This window comes from Bathycoccus prasinos, assembly GCF_002220235.1.
Source record: "Bathycoccus prasinos genomic : Chromosome_1".
Taxonomy (NCBI): domain Eukaryota; kingdom Viridiplantae; phylum Chlorophyta; class Mamiellophyceae; order Mamiellales; family Bathycoccaceae; genus Bathycoccus; species Bathycoccus prasinos.
The window spans coordinates 161,946-186,381 of NC_024008.1; the positions used below are offsets into that span (position 1 = coordinate 161,946).

General features: G+C 49.6%; 13 protein-coding genes across 13 annotated transcripts; 4 read left to right on the forward strand and 9 right to left on the reverse strand.

The window, feature by feature from the left end:
• Positions 1 to 10: 10 nt before the first annotated feature.
• Bathy01g00860 (predicted protein) lies at positions 11 to 2,731 on the reverse strand (the record flags this gene model as incomplete). Its single annotated transcript, XM_007515049.1, has 1 exon — positions 11 to 2,731. One exon carries the CDS (start codon positions 2,729 to 2,731, stop codon positions 11 to 13), a length of 2,721 nt encoding a protein of 906 aa, XP_007515111.1.
• A 1,144-nt stretch (positions 2,732 to 3,875) lies between these two features.
• Bathy01g00870 (unnamed protein product) lies at positions 3,876 to 5,519 on the forward strand (the record flags this gene model as incomplete). The annotated part of the gene is made up of 1 exon (XM_007515505.1): positions 3,876 to 5,519. One exon carries the CDS (start codon positions 3,876 to 3,878, stop codon positions 5,517 to 5,519), a length of 1,644 nt encoding a protein of 547 aa, XP_007515567.1.
• Positions 5,520 to 5,605: 86 nt separating this feature from the next.
• Bathy01g00880 (vacuolar proton-inorganic pyrophosphatase) lies at positions 5,606 to 8,038 on the reverse strand (the record flags this gene model as incomplete). Its single annotated transcript, XM_007515669.1, has 1 exon — positions 5,606 to 8,038. One exon carries the CDS (start codon positions 8,036 to 8,038, stop codon positions 5,606 to 5,608), a length of 2,433 nt encoding a protein of 810 aa, XP_007515731.1.
• A 473-nt stretch (positions 8,039 to 8,511) lies between these two features.
• Positions 8,512 to 9,609, reverse strand: Bathy01g00890 (unknown protein; the record flags this gene model as incomplete). Its single annotated transcript, XM_007515057.1, has 1 exon — positions 8,512 to 9,609. One exon carries the CDS (start codon positions 9,607 to 9,609, stop codon positions 8,512 to 8,514), a length of 1,098 nt encoding a protein of 365 aa, XP_007515119.1.
• Positions 9,610 to 9,952: 343 nt separating this feature from the next.
• Positions 9,953 to 12,214, forward strand: Bathy01g00900 (V-type H(+)-translocating pyrophosphatase; the record flags this gene model as incomplete). Its single annotated transcript, XM_007515397.1, has 1 exon — positions 9,953 to 12,214. One exon carries the CDS (start codon positions 9,953 to 9,955, stop codon positions 12,212 to 12,214), a length of 2,262 nt encoding a protein of 753 aa, XP_007515459.1.
• A 184-nt stretch (positions 12,215 to 12,398) lies between these two features.
• Positions 12,399 to 14,750, reverse strand: Bathy01g00910 (predicted protein; the record flags this gene model as incomplete). Its single annotated transcript, XM_007515385.1, has 1 exon — positions 12,399 to 14,750. One exon carries the CDS (start codon positions 14,748 to 14,750, stop codon positions 12,399 to 12,401), a length of 2,352 nt encoding a protein of 783 aa, XP_007515447.1.
• Positions 14,751 to 15,016: 266 nt separating this feature from the next.
• Bathy01g00920 (predicted protein) lies at positions 15,017 to 15,599 on the forward strand (the record flags this gene model as incomplete). The annotated part of the gene is made up of 2 exons (XM_007515256.1): positions 15,017 to 15,068; positions 15,226 to 15,599. 2 exons carry the CDS (start codon positions 15,017 to 15,019, stop codon positions 15,597 to 15,599), a joined length of 426 nt encoding a protein of 141 aa, XP_007515318.1.
• Positions 15,600 to 15,814: 215 nt separating this feature from the next.
• Positions 15,815 to 17,560, reverse strand: Bathy01g00930 (phosphoglucomutase/phosphomannomutase family protein; the record flags this gene model as incomplete). The annotated part of the gene is made up of 1 exon (XM_007515554.1): positions 15,815 to 17,560. The coding sequence occupies one exon, from the start codon at positions 17,558 to 17,560 to the stop codon at positions 15,815 to 15,817; it is 1,746 nt and encodes a 581-aa protein (XP_007515616.1).
• Positions 17,561 to 17,800: 240 nt separating this feature from the next.
• Bathy01g00940 (predicted protein) lies at positions 17,801 to 19,243 on the reverse strand (the record flags this gene model as incomplete). Its single annotated transcript, XM_007515611.1, has 2 exons — positions 17,801 to 18,572; positions 18,735 to 19,243. 2 exons carry the CDS (start codon positions 19,241 to 19,243, stop codon positions 17,801 to 17,803), a joined length of 1,281 nt encoding a protein of 426 aa, XP_007515673.1.
• A 330-nt stretch (positions 19,244 to 19,573) lies between these two features.
• On the reverse strand, positions 19,574 to 21,235 carry Bathy01g00950 (predicted protein; the record flags this gene model as incomplete). Its single annotated transcript, XM_007515649.1, has 1 exon — positions 19,574 to 21,235. One exon carries the CDS (start codon positions 21,233 to 21,235, stop codon positions 19,574 to 19,576), a length of 1,662 nt encoding a protein of 553 aa, XP_007515711.1.
• A 209-nt stretch (positions 21,236 to 21,444) lies between these two features.
• On the reverse strand, positions 21,445 to 22,239 carry Bathy01g00960 (predicted protein; the record flags this gene model as incomplete). The annotated part of the gene is made up of 1 exon (XM_007515623.1): positions 21,445 to 22,239. The coding sequence occupies one exon, from the start codon at positions 22,237 to 22,239 to the stop codon at positions 21,445 to 21,447; it is 795 nt and encodes a 264-aa protein (XP_007515685.1).
• A 232-nt stretch (positions 22,240 to 22,471) lies between these two features.
• Bathy01g00970 (unknown protein) lies at positions 22,472 to 23,235 on the forward strand (the record flags this gene model as incomplete). Its single annotated transcript, XM_007515477.1, has 2 exons — positions 22,472 to 22,588; positions 22,720 to 23,235. 2 exons carry the CDS (start codon positions 22,472 to 22,474, stop codon positions 23,233 to 23,235), a joined length of 633 nt encoding a protein of 210 aa, XP_007515539.1.
• Positions 23,236 to 23,411: 176 nt separating this feature from the next.
• On the reverse strand, positions 23,412 to 24,146 carry Bathy01g00980 (predicted protein; the record flags this gene model as incomplete). The annotated part of the gene is made up of 1 exon (XM_007515215.1): positions 23,412 to 24,146. One exon carries the CDS (start codon positions 24,144 to 24,146, stop codon positions 23,412 to 23,414), a length of 735 nt encoding a protein of 244 aa, XP_007515277.1.
• Between the last annotated feature and the right edge of the window lie 290 nt (positions 24,147 to 24,436).

Below are 24,436 nucleotides of genomic sequence, written 5' to 3' on the forward strand. Positions count from 1 at the left end.
AGTATTTCTTTCATCGTCGCGCTAAGTTTGTTGCGAGAGTAATCTTTCCAAGCTTTGCCTGCTCCGCGAGTTTCAACAAATCTTCTTTGCTCATGTTGGCCAAATTCTTCTCAATGGTCTTTTCCAATTCCGCGCCTTCGACCGAGGCGGCGGCGCGGTCTTCGACTTTTTTCGTCACCTCCTCAACGTCTCGATCTTTCGCCTCGTCCCCGATGACTTGGTCCAGTTTCTTATCGTTACTCATCGATAACGGATCAAAACCGTCCTCTAAAATCGTCAACGCGGGCTTTTTGCCGTCTTTTTCGGGAAACGAATCCCACTTCTTGGACAACAACTCAGCCTCGCGTTCTTCTTGAGATTTCGGCATGGACATGACCGGCGTTTCGGATTCAGTCAACAAACGGTTAAACTCGTCGTCGTCGGTCGCGAAAGTCTCCGAGTCGGAGTTGACGAGTTTTGCAGCGGCGTTGCGAAGTTGGTAGTTTGCATCTTGCGCTAACCCGTCGACGATGGATTCTTGAAGTTCTTCGTCCAATTTTTGTAACCCGTCGTCGCCGTCGATGAGTTCGTTCAAACCCAAGTCTTTCTTCGCGCGAAAGTCTGGGTTGATCAAATCCTCATCGCCGGAATAGCTATTCGAGGAAAACTGTTTTTCGATAAGCTTGGACGGTTTTGCAAACGGATTCATGGATCGCTTTAACGCGTCGCCGTTTTCATTGAAAATCTCATCGTTGTCATCTACCACGGACGACCCGCCTTTTTTACTCGTCAAACTATCGAATCGAGAGGCGGATTCGCCAAACGCTTTCATAGAGTCAATGAGCTCCTTCCGTTTTTCGGACTCAGACTCGAATCCTTTGAGAGTTTTCACGGACACGTCCGCATCTGGGTTCAACAACGCCATCTCTATGTCTTGTTCGCTCGTGCCTAATCCTTCGTCTTCCTCGGCGAGTAAATCCATTATGTTCGAGTTCCCGGTGCCTTTCGCTTCGGCGATGGCGTTGGTCATTCGACTCGACCAATCGTCCGCGATGGTGTTCATTTGCATCTCGTCGTCAAACTCTTCCGGCGTTTTGTAATCGTAGGGAATCGATTTATCTTTTGGTTTGAATCGGTCGAACTTATCGTCGCGCGCGACGCCACCTTCGTCCATCCAACCCGCGGTGGACACTTTGCCGCCATTTTTGCCGTCGTTCGCGGTATCGCCGACGATTCCAGACTTACCTCCTCGATTGGATAGATATTCTCTCAAAGAGTTCGAACTCGGTTGTTTCTTTCGACTCATTTGGTTGGACATGGACTCGTTTTCGTTTTCAATGTTATCGAACGCGCTCTTCCATCGCCAAAAGTATCCGCGAACGTTCGACGCTCTGTGCGCTCGCACTTGCTGCGAAAACGCCGCGTCCAAAAACTGACCGGCGTTTGGACATTGACCTTCCTCGTCCGCGCTCAACGACCACTCACTCACGGCGACGTGCGGGACGCCGTGCTCGCTTGCCGCAGATCTCAACTCTCTCGCGAAACTATCACTCGCGTCGCCGATAGATCGAGCGACCTGCTCCACGGAATCGCTGCAACTAAACGCGCACCCTCGCGACGGGCCGCCGACGCACGCGCCGACGCCTCTCGGGAACGCGTGTTGCACGTCCAAAGCCGCCCACGTGGATCGTTCGTCCGTCGTGAAAGTTTTTCGCATCCATTTTGCCATCTCGTCGACGTCGATGCCCATCGTCGGCGACATGGTCACGTGTAAGAACGGCAAGGAGGCTTCTTCGCCTTTCTCTTGCTTTTTGTTGTTCTTGCCGCTTTTGTTGACCGCGCCCCGCGCTTCTACGATTGGGTCGACGATAATGTCACGGTACATCTGCGACGTTCGTTCGAGCCACGTCAGCGCCGCTGCTCTTTGCTTCGGATCCTTTGCGGTTGGTGCGTCGATTAAGGATACGCCGACGACGGTTGATTTCAAATCGTCGTCGAGATTGGCGAGCCAGTTTAAGAAATTCGCCGTCGCCGTCTCGCCAGTTTTCGCGACTGTTTTTGCCTTGACGAGTTTCTTGTTCCCGCCGTCAGTGCTACCCATATTTGACGACGACGACGAGCCGGAGGACGCACCACCGAACAACAACTTTCTGTTGGTGTTTTCGTTGCTGCTCTTCCTCCTCTCTTCTTCTTCTTCTTCTTGTGTCTCCTCGGCGCTTAAAACCTTCGAAAACTCTCTAAAAAACGACGCTTCGTGTGGCCACGCGCCGTCGCCTTCGTCGTTACTCGCGCCACCCGGCATACCTTTCAGCGCCAACACGACTCGTAAATCATTCGTCTTCACTTTTTTCACCATTTCCCGTAAATCTTCTCTCGAGGCTTGAATGAACATCCGATCTCGATACATCGGATCCACGACGACGAGCTCTTCTCCTCTTTCAAACTCTTCATCCTCGGCAAACATGGCCCAGGTTATCGGAACTCGAACGTGCGTTAATCCGGACCGTTTGATCGCAGTCAAGTCGCTATCGGTAATGAACGTTCGTCTGTGCGCGGTAAACGCCGCTCTGGCGACGCTCTCGCCTTTTTGCGAGACGAGTTTGGCGCCCAATTCGCCCTCCGAGCTCCATCCAAAGTTCTTGTCCGGTTTCGACAACGCCGGTGGAAACACGTACGCTTTTTTATCGTTCGTGTTACTACTACTACTACTACTACTACTACTACTACTCCCACTACCACCACTACTCTCCATCGATGAAGGCACGAACAAAGACGCGGAAATATGAAGGCGAGCAGTGAAGAATTCAATTTCAATACGATCGACTTCTCGTTGGCGTCGATGAAAGGCTCTTCGCGCAAACCAATCAACGCGTTCATGTTTTTGTTGTTTTTCGACGACGAATACGAGGGTGAAAACGACGACGCAGAGCGAGAAGAAGAAGAAGGCACGGACGCACTTCTCGTCCAAGAACTTTCACCGTTTGTGTTCGCGTTCAAAGCGTTGTTACTGCTGCTCCTGAGCACGTATTTCGTCCCACCGGCAGCGACGACCAAAAAGAAGCACAAACTCATAACCACGACCGCGGATGCTTTCATCATCGCGGGATAACCACTCCTGCGAGTAGCATTATTCATTTCGCTTTGACTCGCGCTCCTTTCGGATTTCTTCGCCCCGAGGAGGTCTTCTTTTGCAACGTGATGATGCAACACGAAATTCCCAACTTTGGTATACCGCGGGGGCTTGATTTTCCCATCGTTCTTCGTCGTATTCAAATCCACGTACTCTAATCTTCCTCCGACGGGTCTCTGATCTCGGTTTAAGAGTAATCCGGAGTGTTCGTTGATCACTTCTTTGTTTTTGTTGTTGTTCATCATCTTCTCCGCGTTGTTTCGCCCCCCGAAGAAGAAGCGGCCCATTATTAGTTTCTATAAGGGCCGCGCAAGGAAAGAAGAGAGAGAGAATTTTTTGAGGAGGAGGAAAAGAGATTTTTGTGCATCAAGCAGCTTTTTTTGTTTTTTTTTGTTTTTTTTGTTTTTTTTTGGTGGGGGTTGCTTTTGCTCTCTCTCTCTCTCTCGCTTTTTTTTGTGACTGGTGATAAATTTTTTTTGTTTTGTTTCGACGAAGGATAATTTGAGGAGGTTCCAAAAATTTTCTGAAGATTCGAGAGTGTCCCTCTCTCTGCCTCTTTCCGCCGTCATAAAAAATCATCGCATTCTTTTATAATCTTTATAAAGAGTAGTGTCTTCATCGAAAGAAGAAGCGACTCAAACAAACAGAGCGGAGAGAAGGAGAGAAAGAAAGAAACGAATAATAAAGCGCTTTCTTTGTGTTTTCTCTGCCACCAATACTACTCCTATAATCTGCCGAGAGAAACAACAACAACTCTAAATCTAAAATGGCGACATCGGAGCAGCTCGAATTCTGGGGCACCATCATCGAGGCTGGAAAATCAGTCCGGGTGGATATCGACGAGGACGACGAGGAACACGTGAGTTTATCCTTAGTCGCGTTAGGGAGCAGTACTTCCGAGGAGGAGACAAAAAAAAATCATCACGCGATTCTTTCGGTCGTGGAAGACGTCGGCGTGAACGGCGCGAAGGAGATTTTCCTGGCGACGTTACGACGAGGGAAAACGGAACAGTTTTCGTTGGACGTCGTGCTCTCGGATACGTTCATAATGAAGAACAGCGGGAACGTGGACGCGCACGTGACCGGGTGGAGAATGGACGGACGAGTGAGAGGGAACAATCTCGAGAAAGAGATGGAGGAGTACGAAGACGAGGAGATGGAGGACGAGCTGTTTGAAGATATGGCGGCGGAGAGAGCGATGATGGATACGTCGTCGAGCGATAGCGAGGAAGAGGACGCGGATTTCGCGAGCGAAGACGAAGAGACGGACGAAGATTTAAGCGACGGAGAGGAGGATTTCGTAGAAATGAGCGACGATGAGATTGAAAAGTTAACGGAGGAAGCCGTTTTGGAGCACGGAGACAAAGGAAGTGATGATGATGATGATGATGCCGAGGAAGACGATGACGACGACGAAGACGAGGAGTCGTCGTCGTCCGATGAAAGCGAAGAAGAAAGAGAAGAAGAAGAATCATCGGAATCATCAGAAGGAGAGTACGAATACGACAAGCGCTTCGATCCGAAGAATTTGCCTAAAGACGCCGAACTCTTTCAAAGCGATTCGGAGGAAGAAAGAATGTTCGACGAGGCGTTGGCGAAAGTTACGGAGGAAGAAATGCTTCGAGAATCCGCTTCAGAATCTAGTGATAGTGATAGTGATGACAATGAAGATGAAGATGAAGATTCTTCTTCTTCTTCTTCCTCATCATCATCAGAATCTAAATCTGAATCCGACGACGAGGAGGAAGGAGACGAGGAGCTCAAGAAGAAAATCCAGACGCAGCTCAAGAAAGAGTTTGCTGATCCGGTTTCGTCGGAATCGGAATCGGAATCGGAAGAAGAAGATATTCAAGGCACGGCGAAGAAACCTGCGGCGGCGACTCCAGGAAGCACGGCATCAAAAAAGAGAAAAGCAGATGAGAAGAGCGAACCAGAATCTGAATCCGACAGCGAAGACGAATCATCTGAGTCGGAATCAGAAGAGCCAGTCAAGGGCACCAGCCAGAAAAAAGTGAAATCGCCGGCTTCTACGCGAAAGGAAATCTTAGAAAAACCAAAGAAAGAAGCGTCTTCGGACGAGTCATCATCATCATCATCATCATCATCAGAAGAAGAAGAAAAAGATGAGTCTTCTAGTAGTAGCAGTAGCAGCGGCAGCTCGTCTTCTTCATCTTTGGAAGAGGAGGAAGAGAAGAAAGAAGAGAAAACGCCAGAAACTGCGACGAAGAAAAACGCCGAACAATACACCATCGATTTGATCAAGTACTTGAAAGCGCACGGGAAGACAAAGATGGCCGCCTTGGCTGGGAAGGTGAAAAAGCCGCAGTCGATAGCGATGAAGTTCAAGGACTTTGTGAAAATGCGACCGGATGAGTTTAAAATTTCAGGAGAAGATATCGAATTGAAATAGAGCGATCAATGCGTTGTTGAATATATATTCTGTAGTTCACTTTAATTATTAATATCCTCTTTCTTATTATTCTCGTTCTTTTTCAATTAGAAACTCGAGGCGGCTCCAATCGTCGCTCTCGGGATCGCAAACCATCCAGTGCCGTTGTTGATGGACATGAAAAAGTCGCAAAACACGAGACTCAAAATCGCCATCAATTTCATCAAAATATTCAACGCCGGTCCGCTGGTATCCTTCAACGGATCGCCGACGGTATCACCAACAACCGCGGCTTTATGGCACTCCGACCCTTTCTTCTGTCTTTCCGAAATCATAATCATGGACCCGTCCATGTTTCTTAAAATCTCTCCCGTAAACGGTCCGTCCTCTGGATCGTCTCTCGCGCGCGAACGCTTCGGCACGTCAATGTACAAGCCACCCTTTTCGACGTACTTCTTGGCGTTATCCCAGGCACCGCCCGTGTTCGAGGCGGAGATGGCGAGCTGCACGCCGGATGCTAACCCACCGGCGAGTAAACCGACGACGGCTTCGACGCCAAACAAGGTGCCCGTGATGATCGGCGCGGCCATGACGAGGCATGCCGGCGGAATCATTTCTCTTAAACTCGCGTCCGTGGAGATTTTGATGCATCTGGCGTGATCCGGCGGCGCGTGACCTGGGGCACCTTCGAGTAAACCCGGGATGGTATCGAACTGTCTCTTGACTTCCTTCACCATTTCCATGGCAGCAATACCGACCGACTTCATGGTCATCGCAGAGAACCAATACGGAAGCATACTTCCGATGAGCAAGAACGCAAAGACCACCGGGTTGAGCATGTTGACGCCGTTTTCGAGAACTTTCGATCGCGTGACGAACGCCGCCGTCAAAGCCAACGATACCAACGCCGCGGAGCCAATTGCGAACCCCTTACCGATCGCTGCGGTCGTGTTACCGGCCGCATCTAACGCGTCTGTCTTGTCCCTGACCGATTCCGGAAGTTCCGCCATTTCGGCGATGCCACCGGCGTTGTCACAAATCGGACCGTACACGTCAATCGCCAAGCAGGTTGGCAACGTACCTAACATACCCAACGCGCACAAAGCGACGCCAAACATGTCTGCCATAGAAAAGGCGATGAACACGCAGAGCGCAAGCATGGTGATTGGAATCACGCACGATTTATAACCCAACGCTAAGCCGTAGATGATGTTCGTCGCGGCGCCGGTTTCCGTCGATCTCGCGACTTCTCTTACCGGAGCGTACGAGTGCGACGTGTAGTATTCAGTGACAAAGCCAATTATCAAACCACCCCAAAGACCAGCGGCGATGCACGCAAACGCGGCGTGCGGACCATTCGTGACGCACTTGGAAGAGACGACGCCATCCACGCACGCCACGGCAAAGGTTCTACCGCCCAAGTAAAATTCTTGCGGCATGAAGATGCGGCACAACGGGTACACGCAAATCGTCATCGCAAGCGTGGAAAATGTCAACTGTTTCTTCAACACTTGTTCCACGCTCGCTTCGTTTCTGACCGGGTCTAAATCCGTAGCGATAAAAGACACCGCGGCGCACGCCAAGATGCCGATGGACGAGATGTACAACGGAAACATCAACGTATCCCAACCAGCGGAAACTAAATCCACAGATTCCGCACCGATGACTAAAGCAGCGCACGTCGCTTCCGCGAAAGAACCAAACAAATCAGAACCCATACCGGCAACGTCACCGACGTTATCGCCAACGTTATCGGCAATCGTCGCCGGATTTCTGGGATCGTCCTCCGGGATACCCGCGACAACTTTCCCGGCTAAATCCGCGCCAACATCCGCAGCTTTGGTGTAAATCCCACCGCCAACTCTTCCGAACATGGCAATGGATGATCCACCCAAACCGAAACCGGCGATGCACTCGAAGAGTTTGACCGCTTCGCCGCCTTGAATGCTAAACGCGCCGGAGTAGCAAATCATGATGAAGTACATCACCAACAATCCCAAACCGGATAACGCGAAACCCATAACTGCCCCACCTCTAAAGGCGCAATTGAACGATTCTTTCCACGCTTCGCTGTTGTTATCTTTCGCCGCACTCATCGTGCATCGAGCGTTGGAAAAGACCGCGATCATCATGCCGATGTAGCCGGAAACCATACTCGTGACGCCGCCGACCACAAACGCGAACGCCGTGAGGGAGCCAACTTTGAAGTCCCATCCATCGTCCGTTCTGGAGACAAAAATGGAAATGAACACGCCCATAGCGGCCAAGAAGTACACGCACATGCGATATTCAGCGGCCAAAAACGCTTTCGCCCCTTCTTGAATATCCCGGTAAATCTGCCTCAACTTGCGATATTGATCCCCGCCATTGGCACCGGATTCGAGTTCATCCCCGACTGATTCCATTCGTCGCATCAACAAGTCATCGTCGTCCTGCCCTCGCGTGGCTCGGTACAACTGTATCCTGTTGATCTTCTTGTACATAAAAAACGCAAAGATTAAGCCGAAAATCGCCGGAGTGATGATGAGTAAAGACCCCATGATTTCTTCCAGAACTACAGAAGAAGAGTTTGCGCCTCCTTGCAATGGCATCAAAACCCACCAACAAGAAAAGTTCTTCTTTAAAAAAAATCAAATTTCAAAGAAGAGAACGACGACTTTTGTCACGCAACCGAGGAGTGAGTGCTCTCTCGTCTCTCGTTTCTCGCGCGTGTGTGTGCGCGTGCGTGTATAGGGAAGAAACAAAGCGCGCGTGAGTGACGATTGGATATTCTTTTCGTTTTTAATCTTAATTTCTCGAGGAGCTAAAAAACCATCTCACCATACTAGGAGTGAATGACAGCCATCAATTTCCTTCCTCCTCGCGTTCAATCCTTGAAGCGAAAAAAGCGAGTGAGATTGAGAAAACGAGCGAAAGAATTTTTCCTTTTTTAAAGTACAGAGTTCTAAATACGTCTACACGTGCTGCTATTCCTACAGAAACTCTCTCTTTCTCTCTCTTTGTTGCCCTTATGTTATACAATCTCGCCGTCCTCGGCGGCGTCTTGGATGAGCATCGGTGCGTCTTCTTTTTGTTCTCGCTCTTCTCTCGTCGTCTGAATCGTCGTCGTCCCGGCGCCGCTTTGGTGAGTATTGTTGGCGTTTTTATTCGTATTCTCGACGACGGCTTCGACGACGACGACGTCTTCGATTTCTCCCGGGAGTTTCGTGATGCTCGCGAGCGCGGTTTCTAAAGCCGCCAGCGCTTCGTTCGTTTCTTTTTCCTCGTCTAGGTTTTCTTTTTCTAACCGCGCGATTTCCTCTTCCAGCGCTTTCAACGTCCGCTCCGAGACTTTCTTCTCCGGCAATTCGCCAATCTCCGCTCTCAATTTTTCTCTGCGAACTTCCGATTTCCCATCCTCTCTCAACGCTTTCACCTCTGATTTCAAACTTTTCACCTCCTCTTCCGTCTCCATAAACTTCTTCTCTAAACGCGCCAACTCTTTTTCGTACGTCGTGATTTCTCTCTCCGCCGCTCGTTCCGCGTGTTTCAACTTCCGCACCACGTCTTGCTCGTACTTCGCCATCTCTCGGTCTAAAATTTTCCGACGGTCGAGGACGACGTCGTCGCTCTCCTCGTTACCAATCGCTTTCCCTAAACTCACGAACGCTTTGGCGATTAAATCCACCGGAACGTCTTTCCCCGGAACGCCCGATGCTTGGCCTATTTTCACGTAATGTTTTAACATTTCCATCAACCGCGCGTGGATTTGAACGTTTTCGTTGGAATCGTCGTCGTTGTTCTCTGCTGCTTTTTCCTGAGGATGATGATGCTGATGACCAAATTTCGACGACGACGACGTCACTGCCTCTCCCTCTCTCCTCTTCTTTTCCTCCTTTTGCTCCGTTTCTTCCGTCTCTTTCATCGTCATCATTTCCACGTCGTCGTTCATATCATCATCATCAACACCTGGTGGCTCTGGCGTCTCATCGTCATCATTTTTCTTTTCCCTCCTCCCCTTAGGCGTCGATTGAGGCGACACGAACTTCGTGTGCGTCGCCTGAGTCGCCGCGTTGATCGTGGTCACCACTTTTTCACTCCTAAAGGTGGGAGGAGGAGGAGGAGGAGGCATGATGTTCTTCTTCTTCTGTGATGTGATTTTGTGTGTCGCAACAACACACAAGAGCGAATAGCAACTCTGAGAAGAACGTTTTTTTGCAGAAAGCGAAAAAGCAAGAAGAGAAAGAGAAGCCAAAAAAAAGCAAAAAAAACAGGAGGAAAAAGCATGAAACAGGAAAAAAAAGCAGACAGAAGAGTTCAGGATATTTTTTTGTGCTTTTTTTAATTTTGCGGCCAAAAATGGCTCCTCTTTGAGAAAGAACAGAACATAATCTTTAGTATATCTGATATAACTCGTCAAAGAAGAAGACAAAGAAGAAGAAACAGAAGAGATAAAGAAGAGACGCGCGAAAAAAATGGTGATGGTGGCGTCCAACTCCGGCGTGATCGGCAAAGGCAACGCGTTGGAAACGATAAGCAAAGAAGTGACGCAACTTTCCGGCCGAGGCGGTCTGACCGGTTTGTCTGTGATTTGGGGAATCGTGACGGTCGCGCAAATCGTCTCCATGCAGTCGAAAGAAGAAGAAGAGAGCAGTACGAATAATAATAATAATAATAGTTTTAATTTAATGCCGCAAGAAAACGTCGCGGCGTGGGCGTGCACGTTCAGCGCACTCGCGGGTATTTGCGCGTTGGTGTATGCGATTCAGTTGGCGAAGTCTGTGCTCGCGCAACCGGCGGGGAACGCGCGAATGCAAGAGATCGCTTCGGCTATTCAGGAAGGATCGAGAGCGTTTCTCGCGACGGAGTATAAATGGCTGTCGGTGTTTTGCGCGGTGACGTTTTTGTTCGTCTCGGTGGGGATTTCGTTTGCAACGGGGGTGTGCTTTGTTTTTGGAGCTGGGTTGAGCGCGGCGACGGGGTGGATGGGGATGAGCATCGCCGTTCGAGGGAACGTGAGAACGGCGGCGGCGGCGGTGCACGGATTGGATCCGGCGTTGCGGGTGGCGTTTAACACCGGGACGGTTATGGGGATGTTAGTGGTCTCTTTTGGTATTTTGGGGTTAGCTGTGGCGTTTATTTTCTTCGAATACACGCAGAATAGCGCGCAAGAGGCGTTGACGACTTTGGCTGGGTTTGGGTTCGGCGCGAGTTCAATCGCGCTGTTCGCGAGAGTCGGCGGGGGGATTTATACGAAAGCCGCCGACGTTGGGGCGGATTTAGTTGGTAAAGTGGAAGCGGGGATTCCGGAAGACGATCCCAGAAACCCGGCGACGATTGCGGATAACGTCGGGGATAACGTCGGGGACGTCGCCGGTATGGGCGCGGATCTGTTCGAGTCGTACGTCGGGTCGATCATCGCCGCGGCAACGTTAGGGTTAGAAATTCACGGCCAACGAGGGGTTGCGTTGCCGTTTTATATCGCCGGTGGGGGCATTTTCTGCGCGATTATTGGTACGTTGTTCGTGAGAACGCAAGAAGGCGCGAGCCAAGAGCAGTTATTGACGGCGATGCGCAACGGAACGATTTCCGCGAGTTTGTGCGTGTTGATGTTCTGCGGGTTCGTGATTCCGGCGATTGGGATCGCGACGCCTTTGAAAGTCTATTTTACCGTTTTCACTGGGCTGTTGTCGGGTGTTTTGATTGGCGCTGCGACGGAGTATTCCACGTCGCACGCGTTTTGGCCGACGAGAAGTATCGCCGCGGCGGCGGAGACGGGGCCCGCGACGGTTTTGATTCAAGGTTTGGCCGTCGGTATGTTTTCCACGGCGCCGCCGATTGTGATTATTGTGATAGCGATTGTTGTTTCTATGTCCTTGACGGGTGTGTTTGGCGTCGCGATTGCCGCGGTTGGGATGTTGTCCACGCTGGGCGTCACGTTAGCCACGGACGCGTACGGACCGGTGGCGGATAACGCCGGCGGCATCGCGGAAATGGCGGAGATGCCGCCTGAAATCAGAGACCGAACGGACGCTTTAGATGGTTTAGGAAACACCACCGCGGCAACTGGTAAAGGGTTTGCCATTGGGTCCGCGGTGTTGACTTCTTTGGCGTTGTTGACGGCATTTCAAAAAGCCGTTTCGGTGAAAGGCACGGATTTGTCCGTCGATATCATCGCCAACGCGAAAGTCATGCCAGGTTTGTTAATCGGCGGGGTCTTGCCGTTCGTATTTTCTGGGTTCACCATGTTAGCGGTCGGTCGATCCGCGGGGTCGATCATCGAAGAAGTTCGAAGACAGTTCCGCAACGGCATCTTGGAAGGTTTGGTGAAACCGGATTACGCCGCGTGCGTCGACATCGCGACGAGAGCGAGTTTGAAAGAAATGGTCGCTCCGGGCGTGATGGCGGTGATTGTGCCAATCATGGTTGGTATTTTTATGGGACCGGAAGCGTTGGCGGGCGTTTTGACGGGAAGTATCGTCTCTGGATCGACGATGGCGATTATGATGGCCAACGCCGGCGGCGCGTGGGACAACTGCAAAAAGTACGTCGAGGCGGGCGCGCACGGCGGGAAAGGCTCGGAGTGCCATAAAGCGGCAGTAGTTGGCGATACGGTTGGTGACCCGTTCAAAGATACCAGCGGGCCGAGTTTGAACATCTTGATCAAGTTGATGAGCGTCATCGCTTTAGTCATGGCACCGTTGTTGAAAAGAATGTGGATTGAGAACATCTTATAATATTTTAAACGACTTCTCTTGTGACTTGTGACGAGCGAGGACTGATTATGATAAACGTGTGTGTGTGAGAGATAGGAAGGGAGAAAGACAATTAATACTAACCAAGGTACCAGGTACCTGGAGGTACTCAGATACTAATAATACACCTACTACTCGTTTTTCTTTGAAATGCTACTACTGTTGTTTATTCCTCCATCTCCTCGTCGTCCTCGTCTTGATCGTACATTTCGAATCCTCCTTCCCTGTTATTCAAATCTCTCAAATCGATCGGGTTATCGTCGTACTCATCGTGCGGCACGTATCGAGGTAATTTTACCGCAGCGATATCGATCAAACACAACTCTAACATTTCTTGAGAGAACTCGCACAATGGGTTTAAACCCAGCGCTTTGTGGTAACTCGCCACCGCGTTTTCTAAACTCGTCACGTCCAGAAAATTCGCTTTCATTTGGTACGCGAAACCTAGCGCGCTGTGCGTGGACGAGATATTCGGCCGCAACGCGATGGCTTGTTCGTAACACGCGATGGATTCTTCGAATCGTTTCAGTTTTCGCAAACAATGCGCCAGATTCACGACGCACGGCTCCCAACGCTCCAACTTTTGCGAGCTCAATCGAGAGGCTAACGCGACGACGTCGTGTTCTTCCGATTTGACCGTGGCATGTTGCGGCGACGGACTCGTGCTAATGCTCGTGCTAGATCCTCCTCCAGTGGCTAGCCACAGCGCGTCTCTCAAAAACTGCTCGGCTTCTAAATATTCTTTTCGTTTGTACGCGGAAACGCCCAACTCGTTTTGGACCAAAGCGTCCGTCGGATTCAATTCCGCCGCTTTTTCGAAGAAGCTTCGCGCAAAGGAAGCGTTGTTCGAACCGCGACTGTATTCCATCCCGGCGCACAAAACGGGAACGTGCATACCTGGAAACAATCTCGAGGCAGTTCGATACGCCGCGACGGCTTGGTCGGATTCGTCTTGCATGGCGAAAGCGTGGCCGAACGCGATCCACGCCGGCGCGAACGCTTGGTCTGCAACTGTCGATTTCCCGAAATACCGTCTCGCGTCGTCGAATCGCTTCGCGACGAGGTAATAACATCCGACCGCGTACCAAGAAATCGCGTGTTTGGGATACAAAGCGGTTAAATCGTGCGCAATCTTGTACAAATCGTTCGATTTCTTCAAATCCACCGCCGAGGCGAGGTACGCCGGCAACGATTCCACGTCGAATCTCGACGGCGCGGACGATTTAGCGGCTATTCTTTGCATCTCTTCGAAACACTTGCGCGTTTCGCCTCTGTTGTAAAGCCATTCGGCGCGTTTCGCACGCAGAAAAGGCGCGTCACGCAAGATTTCGAGCTCTGGAGAGGAAAAGGACGTCGTCGTCCCCGTCGTGACTCCCGAGACCGGCGTCGATTGATTGTGTTGTTGCGATTGCATCTGCGTCTTCTTCCTCGGGCTCCTCCTGGACGGCGAAAGCGTCTTTGCCGGACTTCCTTTCACTGGCGGCGTCGCTGCGCTTCTGAGCCTATCTCCTCTTCTTCCTCCTCCTCCTCTCGTAGAAAAAGTATTCGTCGAATCTCTCAGCGCCGCGCCAAAATCGTCCTCTTCGAACCGTCCCGCAATCGCGTCGTACATCGCTCGCATCCACTCGTCCCCTTCCTCGAATCGCAAACTCTGCACCACCTCTTTCTCTTTCCTCATCGGCAGCGCGTGCGATTTCGTCAACGCTTCGTAACTATCGTACAACATCGGATCTAAGATGAGAGAGATTTGGAACCATCTCGCGCTCGCGTTTCGAGCGTCCAACTGGTCGTGCACCTTCCCGCGAACGTGTGCCGATATAGCTCTTAACTGGTCCAGTCCGTCGTCCTGTTTCATCGCCACTAAATCTCTGCCATCCTCGTCGTCTCCGTTAAGAACGCTGTTGTTATTATTATACACCGAGGGCGTCCCCACGTGGTTCGCTCCGACCACGTCCCCGGTAAACGCGTGATTCGACGACTGCCCTCCGAAATCCACCAAACCGTCCAACTCGCACATTTTCAAGCACTCCTCGAATTTCCTCGATTTATACAAGCACCGACTGGCTAACACGCTCATCTCTCCGAACTCGTCTAAATAGTTTTCCTCTTCTTTGTTTCCTCCTCTTTCTCCTTTCTTCTTCTTCATGATTTCCATCGCTCGCGCGTGTTGCCCGTCCTCGTGGAGAATGGACGCGAACGCGTACACGTCCGATTTCTTTTCCCGTTCGAACGTCGTCAAAGTCGTCGTCGCAAAATCGTGCGTTTCTTCTTCATCTTCGTTCTTCATCTTCATCTTTTTCTTCTTCTTCTTCTTCACGACGAACTTGACTAACGCGCTGCTCATGACGCAACAATTTTCCGCGAAAAAGAGCGCGGAAGATCTCAACCCGTGCTTGTTTTCTCGCGCGGCATCTCGTCGCGAGCGAAGTTTTGATAACGTCTGTTGGAGTGTTGGTACGTATCTCTCGTCGTCGTCGTCGAATTCCTCCTCCTCGTCCTCGAACGCTCCGTCGTCCATCATCTCGTCTCTCTCTCTCTCTCTCTCTCTTCTTTTTGTGCTGCGCTTTCTCAAACTTTTTGAATTTTCTTTGCTTTAGTATTTAGGGTTGCATATAAACCCTAAAACACAGAAGCGCTCAAAAACCCTCCTTCTCGCCTCTCAGACATCATCTCCTCCACAAAACACAACGCCAGCCTTCGTTCGCTAAAAGGCATAGAGACTTTACACACGCTTTAATAAGAAGAAGTCTTGTTGAACAAAAACGTAGAAGAAGAAGAACAAATATGTTAATTTCCAAAGCGAACAGAAACGAGGTGTACAAGTACCTCTTTAAAGGTAACATATATCTCTCTCTCATCACTCATCAACTTTGGCCCTAAAATGGATCAAAATTCCAATAAACCTTTTATTATAACTCTCTCTCTCTCTTTGATGATGTTTGCTGACTTTTGCTCTCGTTCTCTCTTAATCTCTTTCTGCGATGTTTAAACAGAGGGCGTCGTCTACGCGAAGAAAGATTACTCTTTGCCGCAACACCCGGACATTCCGGTGCCGAATTTGCAAGTCATCAAGCTCATGCAATCGTTCAAGAGTAAAGAGTACGTCAAGGAAATCTTCTCGTGGCAGTACTATTACTATTACTTGACCAACGAAGGCATCGAGTACTTGAGAGAGTACCTGAACTTAGGGCCGGACGTCGTTCCGGACACGTTGAAGAAGTCCGCGAGACCGGCTGGGGAAAGACCGGGCGCCGACGCCGGCCGCGGCGCCGGCGGCCGAGGCGGCTTCGGCGGCCGAGGCGGCGGCCGAGGCGGGGACCGCGAAGGCTACCGCTCGGAGAGACCGGCGTTCGGTAGAGGCGGGTAAACATTATCATTTGGTTTTACATTTTCGATGATACCATTGGTTAAAAGCAGTAGTATTAGGGAAAGTATTATTCATAGTTTGTTATAAAATCCTTGTCTTGATTTTAAGAAAAAATTGAAATGGTTGAATACAACAACATTTATGCTTCTTTCGCGCGCGGCGCTCGTACTCTTATACCTACGTGTAGAATGTATATGCAAACGTGGTGCACTTCTTTAAATCGTTGCAATGGCAGACGCGTCGACGTCTGCAAACTTCTTCTCCTCGAACCATTTCACGATTTGCTCGGCGTATTTTTTCACGCCGCCTTCCTCGTCGCTTTCAATGTTCAACACCATCACCGGGTCGTGTAACGACGAACGCAAGAGGAACCACCCTTTGGCTTCACTTTCGGCTCGGATGCCTTCAAAGTTTTCCTTCGCGCAGACAAAATTCGGTTCGAAATACCCGCTTTCGATCGCTTGCTTAAACTGTTCGATGACGTCTGAACCAACTTTTTTAAACTCTGGGTTTGCTATTTTCAATCGAACCTCCAAGGACTCCAACGGTTCTTTCAAACTCTCTAAAATCTCGCCAATACCACCACCGCCTGCATTCTTCCTCTTCACCGCCTCGATGATTATCTTCACCGCTAAATACGCGCCGTCGTCCAAGTTGTAGTTTTCTTTCATCGCGCCGTGGCCGGAAGTTTCAATCATTAAAGGCGCGTTGATACCTTTCGAATTCAACTCGATGCCTTTGTTGATTACGTTTTTATACCCTCGCATGTACCGCAAGTGTATCCCACCTTTACTTTCGATGAATGTTTTCAACCCGGAAGAGGTGACTGAATCCGTCACAATCGTGCTTCCCGGTTCTTTTTGCAAAGCGATGTGCGATAACACCGCAATCAACTTATTCCGGTTGATTTCCTTCCCGAACGAATCAATCACCGCAGATCGATCGACGTCGGTATCGAAAACAATCCCTAAATCCGCTTTACTCGCCAAAACCGCTTTCGTCGCGGATTCCATCGCCTCTTTCTCCTCTGGGTTCGGCGCGTGGTTCGGAAACATCCCGTCCGGATCTAAAAACTGAGACCCGGTACAGTCCGCCCCTAACGGTTCTAAAACTTTCGTCGCGAAAAACCCACCGCTTCCGTTCCCAGCGTCCACGACAATCTTAAACCCTTTTAACGGTTCGTTCGTCCCATCGTTAATCCCTTTGATAATTTTGTCTCTCAAAATCGAACTGTATTTGTCGATGTACGGTCTCGATTCGATCTTCGCCTCTCCGCCTTTCGCCATCTCCTTCTCCGCTTCGGCGATATATTCAGCCGCTCTTTCGCACATAAACCCAACGTCTTTCTTATCCAGCCCTCCATCTTTGGTAAAAAACTTAATCCCGTTCCTATTAAACGGTAAATGACTCGCCGTGAGCATCACGCACCCTTCGTACGCCGGCCCGAGTTCGCGGTTGCTCACCGTGGCGAAGAAACACGCCGGCGTCGTCGATAACTCGCAATCAATCGCAACGCCGCCTTTAAATTGTACGCCACGCGCGAACGCATCTTTCAACGACGGTCCGGACAATCGCGGGTCTCGGCCGATGCCAACCGTACACATTGGATTATTGGTACATTTTTCTGTCTCTCTCAACCAATCCACAAAGGCACAGCCTAAGCAAAACACCGATTCTGGCGTGATGGTAATCGGTTCGTTTTCCACGCCCGCTAACGCGACCCCTCGGACGTCGGATCCGTTTTGTAATCGCTTTAACGACTCTGGGGTGGTTTTTGGCATCTCGGAGGAAGAAGACAAAGCGGAAAAGGAGGAGGATGGCCGTCGTTTTCGTCGGTAAAATTCCGTTATAAAGTGGCGGCCGATTCGTTGTTGATGATGTCTTCTTCGTTGTTCAAAGACGCGAAAAGGCGTCGTTTCCGTCGTCTTCTGTGGACAAAAAGCGAAGGCGGCGGCGCGCATTTACTCGATCTGAGGAGTAAGAGTAGTCGTTCTGGAGTAGGAGTAGATGTATAGGAGGAGCAGGCGTGGAGAAAAAAGTGAGCAATTCAGAGAAAAATATCATGTGTGTTGACTCACGAGAGAAAAGAAGAAGTCAATGTACTTTTGCGTTGTTGTGCGTGAAAATGTCTTTTCGGTCTCTGATTTTACAAATCTACTCTCTTCTTCTCTACTCTCTTCTTCTTCTTAATATTCTGTGTCTCATTCTTCGACGATGGTTCTCACTTTTGATCTCTTTGGCGGCGTCGCTTTCTTACTATTTCTTCTCTTGGCCGGCGGCTCCAACGAGGCGGCTCGCTCTTCGTCGCTGTTGGTCCGGTCCGAGAGCTTTTTTTTAGTCGTCGTCGGTTTCTTTGAATGCTGCTGGTGCTGCTGCCTGTCGTCGTCTTCGATGATGGACTGGATCGTGAATCCGCCGTCGTCGTCGTCGTCGTTTCCGGCGGCGCGTTTTTGTTTCGGTGTTTTATTCTTGGTCGGCGAGACGAGCTTTCCCGTTCCCATAAGCTCTTCTTGCGTCGCTTCTTTTCTGTGCGGCATGATCCCGGGTTTATTCTTCCTCTGTTTGCACAACTCTTTCCAGCCTTGCACGTCTATCGCCATCACGTGCGCCGCTCTTTCCTCTTTCTCCGTTTTCTCTTGTTCCTCGCTCGTATTTCTTCTCACCATCGACGGTTTGCCTTGCTCGCTTCTAATCGACACTTGTCCTTGCGAGACTAGAAACGACAACGTGAAGACGTTTTCTATAAACTGCGCGAACGATTGTCCGTTGAACACCAAGTCGACGACTGGGCATTCGTTATTAGGAAACTTGTTCAACTCTTTGACCATTTTTTGCATAATCTTTGCGGTGGTCTTTTCGTGGTCGTTCTTCGTCGATTCTAACTCCTCCGGTCTCGCCAACTCGCCGAGAGGGACTCTTTGTTGTCGTTGGGTCATTTTCCGTTCTTTAATTTCCGTGTTCATGACGCCGTTCCTGTTTTAAGTACATGTGTTTGTGTGTGTGTTTAAGTTGTTAAAAGAAGGAAAGAAGGTGAGCGTGTGCGTGAACAAACAGAAAGGCGATGAAACTACGCGCATCTCGCGCAAACGAAGAAGACAAAGAAGACACAAAGAAGAACGAGAACACACTACTCACATAAAATCCAACGTCTCCACCTCGAAGTAATATTTACTGGCAAAATCTCCCAGCTCTGCCCAATCCATGGCCCCGTGGCTGACGAATTCCGCGTCGTCTTCGGCTAACGTCTGTTCGTTTGGAACTCTCCCTCGCATGAACAAACTCGTCAATCCGTTCACCACTTGCCTGACCGTAAATCGACTTCGTCCGTTTTGGTTCAAATCTTTACTCATATCTACCCCGATGCTGGCGAGACGACTAACGTTTTTCAAATCCATCTCTTGCTCTCGCGTTCTCATGCCTCCGATGTTTGCGAGGCGGTAATTCTCGTCGACTTTCTCGGCCATCACGGCGAGTTTCCGAGAGCCGCTTTGTCGCATCTCTTCCCGGTGGAGCTCGATGTCGGTTTCCATCATTCGCAATTTCGTTCGCGCTTCCCTTCGCGAGATTTGAGTCGATTTTGCTTTAGCTGCTGATACTGGCGGATCAGCGGGAGGAGGATCTGGCAGCGATGGATCCACCATCATCGCGAGTTCGTTTTCTTCTTCTTCTTCGAGGAATAAAACGGGCGGGAGATGTATGCGACGAGATGCGTGAAAAGCGTGTTCTCGTGTTTCTTCGTTTTGTGCGGATTTTGAAAAAGAGGAAAAAATTCAAAAAAGGCTGCTTTTTTGCCGAGTGCTCATAGAGCTGCTACGTTGCTAAATATCCGCTAATAGGTATCATCATCTGTTCTCTACTTTTCTCCCTCTCTCTCTCTCTCTCTCTCTCTCTCTTCTATATATTATTTAGTACAAATGATGCGTGCAACACGCCGGGTTCGTTGAAAACAACACTTTCGTCGATCGTCGTCAAAGTCACCAAAAGCTTTCGCGACCGTATTTCTTGTGCGCGCGGACTTTTCTGGCCAACTCTTTCACGGTGGAGTAATACGCGTCGCCGATTTCCGCCGGTCGCTGGTAGGTGAATTGTTTCCAGATTTTGTCCATGTATCGACGACGCCGTTCGCGCTCTTCCTCTGGCATGTGTCTCATGGTTTCTAGAATGTCCGAGACGTCCTTTTCTGGAATTTTCAACGCGAATTCGCTGTAGTTGATTTCGGATTCGAACGGGAATTCGATGTTATCGGCGATGATAATTGGGATGCATCGAGTCATCACGGCTTGGTAGAAACGGAGCGTCCAAGGGGTCCAACCTAATGGGTTCAAGCAAAACACAGATTCCGTCATTTCGCGGACGTAACAGTCCCGGTCGCAATCTTTGATTTTGGTATCGTAGATGACGTCGGTGGCGTTTTGGAAGATTTTTTTCAGTTTCGGGCGCAAACCTTTACTGTACGCGAACCCAGCCGGGTGGTCGATGGTGCCGCGGAACATGGCTAATATTTTCCGCTTCGGAGGATTCGTCACCAACTCGTTTCGATGTTCTTCCAAATACATTCGTTTGTCGTACTCTAAACCCGGGATGACGATATCTTTCCACGTGTCAAACTGAGGTAACGTCCGATCGCCTTCCGGCGTTAAATAAATCGAGTGCGGTATTTCCTTTTGCCAATCTCGAAAAATCGTCGGTCCTCTCGCCCCGGCAAAGACGAAAATATGATCTCTCCCGTCCGTGCGATTGAAATACGGCAATTTTCCTTTCACGTGCGATAAAACTTCCAAAAAATACTCGTTCGTTTCCTCCATCGCTTGCCCTTGGTTCTCGTGTCTCAACATCTCTCTCGACCACAAGAAACACTCGCCGTATTGCGGCACGAAGAACAAATCCGCCTCCTCTGGATTCATCGTCCGGACGCCATTTTTATCGTCCCTAAAGTTTCTATGGAACCAAATTTCCGTTCCGTACTGGTCGCGTTCGCATCGTCCGTACCTCTTCGCTAACTCGCTCGTCAATTGTTTCGGCACGTCGTAGACGAACACCTTCGGAAACGAAGACGACTCTTCTTCCTCAATCACGTTCGCACGCTTCGGACAGTTCACGTTCGTCCCATCTTCGTTGCATAAATTCACCTGCTTGCTCATTTTCTTATAACTCAAACTCTTCCCGGATACAGAAGACATCCCGAACCCGCTCGAATCCTCCCCGGCGAATTCGTCCAACGACCCGGAATTTTTATCGTTCGCATCCAACGCTCGCAACAACGCGTCTCTCTCTCGCATCAACTTTATAGCTTTCAACTCCGCATCGTGCGATAAAATATCCAACTTCACCGCGTAATTCACCGCTTTCTTCGAGTCCTCGTCTTCGTACGCGCCGCCGTGTTGGTTTTGGATCTGTTTCATCAGTTTTTGCGCGTCGATTTTCCGAGCGAAATTCTCAACATCTTCCCCGAAGCCGGCGTTTCTGTTGTCGTCGTCGATGGTACTCGTGTTCGTCGTCAGCGCCAAGAGGAGCAAGAACACGGACGCGAGGAACGCTTGAAAAAACAAGTGCTTATTATTACTGTTCGTTAGGGTCGACAATGTTCTTCTCTTCTCGTCCAAGCGAGAGGAAGAGAAGAGCGGGGGTGAACCCATGTTCGTAGTGTGAGGAGTTTTTAAGAGCAGCGGTTCAAAAACGCTCTCATGAAAAACGCTTGGAAACGCGATAACAGCAGTATTAATATTAATCGGTGGTTTATTTTCGTAGGATGTTGTAGTATACACGCTGTCTAAAACTAGTTTTTCTATATGTGTTGTTGTTGTCGCTACTCGCGCGCGCGTTTCTCGAGCGTTTCTTATTAAAATCAGTCGCTGTCGTCGTCGCCGCCGTCGGAGGCGGAAACGACGTCAAAATCGAACGCGTCGTCGTCGTCGAAATCGTCTTCACCTTCGTCTTCCTCAAAATCTAAGCTTAACTGTTGCTGTTTTTCTTCTTGTTTATCTGGTTGCTTCTCCGCGGCGGCGCGCTTCGAAGGCGAAGCTTCGCCAGGGGCGTTCGGAGCAGCTTTCGCTGTGAGAAACGCCAACGGGTCGCCGGGTTTCCACCCTACCGGGGGTTTCGGCACGCCAGCCGGCCACGCAGCGCCCGGTTTCCATTGCACGAGTCTTCGTATCAGCTCTTCCTTCGGTAACTTGGCCATCTCTTCGATTTCTTTTTGTCTCTTCGTCGTCTCTTCCTCTCGCTGTCGCTTCCTTTGCAAAGCTTGCTCGTGCACCAATTTCTCCTCGTGTCTTTTCTTCATCTGCGAGACGAGAAAATGTTCCTCCTGAGGTGCCGGTGGGAGTTGTCCGCACAGTTGACTCACCCCTGGTTGATAATTCAGCGGCGCGGACGTGGTGTACGCGACGCGTCTCGCGTATTCTAACAGAGTCTCCACGTTTACTCCGGTGTCTTTGTTCGGGAATTCGATGTGTGATTTTAAGATTCGGTGGTGGCAAAAGTCGATGGCGGTTTGGATTTTCCCGGCGGTTTGACGCAATTTAAGAAGCGCTTTAGCGTTGTTAACATCATTCTCGTCGCTTTTTGGTGGTAGTGGTGGTGGTGGTTCCGTCGATTTCGATCGCGATCGTTTCCTCGCTTTTGTTGTTGTTGCTGCCATAGTGCTAAACAGTCTCAATAATACTGGTGTTTTTAGGTGCGTTCGTTTCTTACGACGAGTTTTTTCTTCTTTTTTGCACAGTTGAATTGAACTGATTTTGGGCTGCTTTTTCACTTTTTTTTTATTTTCCTCGACGAGTTTTTTTCTTCTTTTGATTTTTGAGATTTTTTCGTGAGCTCTTTTACGACACGTCAGAAAAAATTTTCAACTAATCAATTACTACAATACAACAATGGCATCTTCTTTAACCTTCTCCGCGTCTGTCGGACAACAACAAAAAGTCTTCTCCGTGAAGAAGAACGCGAGCAGCAAAAAGAGAGTTTCGGTCCAAACCAAAGCCGCTTCCTTCGTGCGTTTTTGTTCTATTACGTTCTCTCTTTTTTTATGTTTATGTAATCTTTCTCATTTTTCTGATCTTTTTTACTTCTTCTTCTTATCCGCTAATCTTTTTAATCTGTCGACTCGTATCACTACAAACAGGAAGAAGCGTGCAAAGCGAACGGATGCGCGGCACTCGCAGCCGCGGTCGCCAGCGAAGGCTTAACCGCCGCTTTATCCGAAGGCAGTTTTACGGTCTTCGCGCCGAACGATGCCGCCATGGCTGCGTACAGTTTGCCAGAAGGGAAAGCGCTCGGAGATATCTTGAAATATCACTGCATCAAAGGGAAAATCATGTCCAAACACGTGACGAACTTCCCTTTAATCATGACTTTGGAAGGGAACAAAATTGCCATCGATTCCAAGACGTTTAAAACGGAAGGGAAGATTGAAGTCGGGATGCCGCCGCAAGGGACGCAAGGCTTGGCCGGGAGAGTTGATGGCGGGTTCATCGGCGCCGTGGACATCGAATTCGATAACGGGATTATTCACGTCATCGACGGCGTCGCCACGCCGAAGCCGCCTTTGATTGGCCAAAACGGCGGGTACGTTGCCGGCACCGTACCGGGATCTGGCGAAGGCCGAACTGGTTTGGACACGAAAGTGTACACGAAGTAAGTCGTGAAATACGTATGTAATAAATTCTGCTTTGTCGCGTTGATGATTGAGATATCTCTCGTACATAATAAAGAAATAAATTAAAATGGAGTTGATATTGAGATATTAGTATGTAATGTTGTTCTTGTTGTTGTAAATGTTATGTTGTGATTATTTTGAGAAGATGATTTTATTACTTATTCTAACTTGGCGTCGCCTTCTAATCCTCTGACCGCGGCCATGCGTCGCAACGATTGCAGTCCGTATTTTATTTTCAACGCGAACCAATTCAACAAAAACAAAGCAATCGTCCCGGCGATCCACTTGGAAAACTTCAACCAATCCTCCACCGTATTCAATGCCCCCAACGAGAAAAAACCAGTCACTCTCAACGCTTTTCTCGCGTTATTCTGCATCGGCGTCAAAACTTTCACGTTCTTCACCACGTTCGATTCGCCTTTCGTCACCTCTCTCGTATCGCTCGCGAAATATTGAATCGTCGCCGGTTCCACCGTATACGTCCCCGCGTCTTTCACGTTATACACGTACGTCATCTCCTTCGTCTCCCCGACGTCTAAATTCGTCATCTTTTGTTCCAAACTCTCTTCGTTCACTTGCGTCCACTTCCCTTCGTTTCGTGTCTGTGGTGCTTTGACGACGACGTTTCGAGCGTTTGCCAAACCGGCGTTGGTGGCGGTGACCGAGACGGTCACGTTTTCGCCTTGGACGAACGCGCTCGAAGAGACCGTCTGTTGTTTGAAGAATACAAAGAAGAAGATGGTTAATAAAAGAAAAAAAGAGTTATCCTCATCTCTCGTTTCCTCGACGAAGGGTTCAGAGAAGAAAGAGATTCGTCGTTTACGTCGTCGTCGTTGGCGAAATTCGATCGCGGGGAAACGACGAGCGCACGAGTGGGAGATCACAAACACCATCACAAAACCGTACCTGATGCAACAAAACGTGCGCGTTTTCCGAGGCGAACGCCGCGAGGACAGAAAAGGACGCCACGCAGACGCCAAAGAGTAACGTTTTCGTCGGCTTTGAAGAGGAGGACATGATGATGAGTTGTTTCTAAGCGCGTTTGTGTGTGTGTTTTAAATTTGTTTTTCGCGAGTGCGGAAATGAAGCAAAGGAGGAAAAATTGAAACGAAAAAGTACTGTACTCGTTAAGTCGTCCTCGCTGGTCGTTGAAAAGTAGACTACGATGATGCTAACGCTCAAA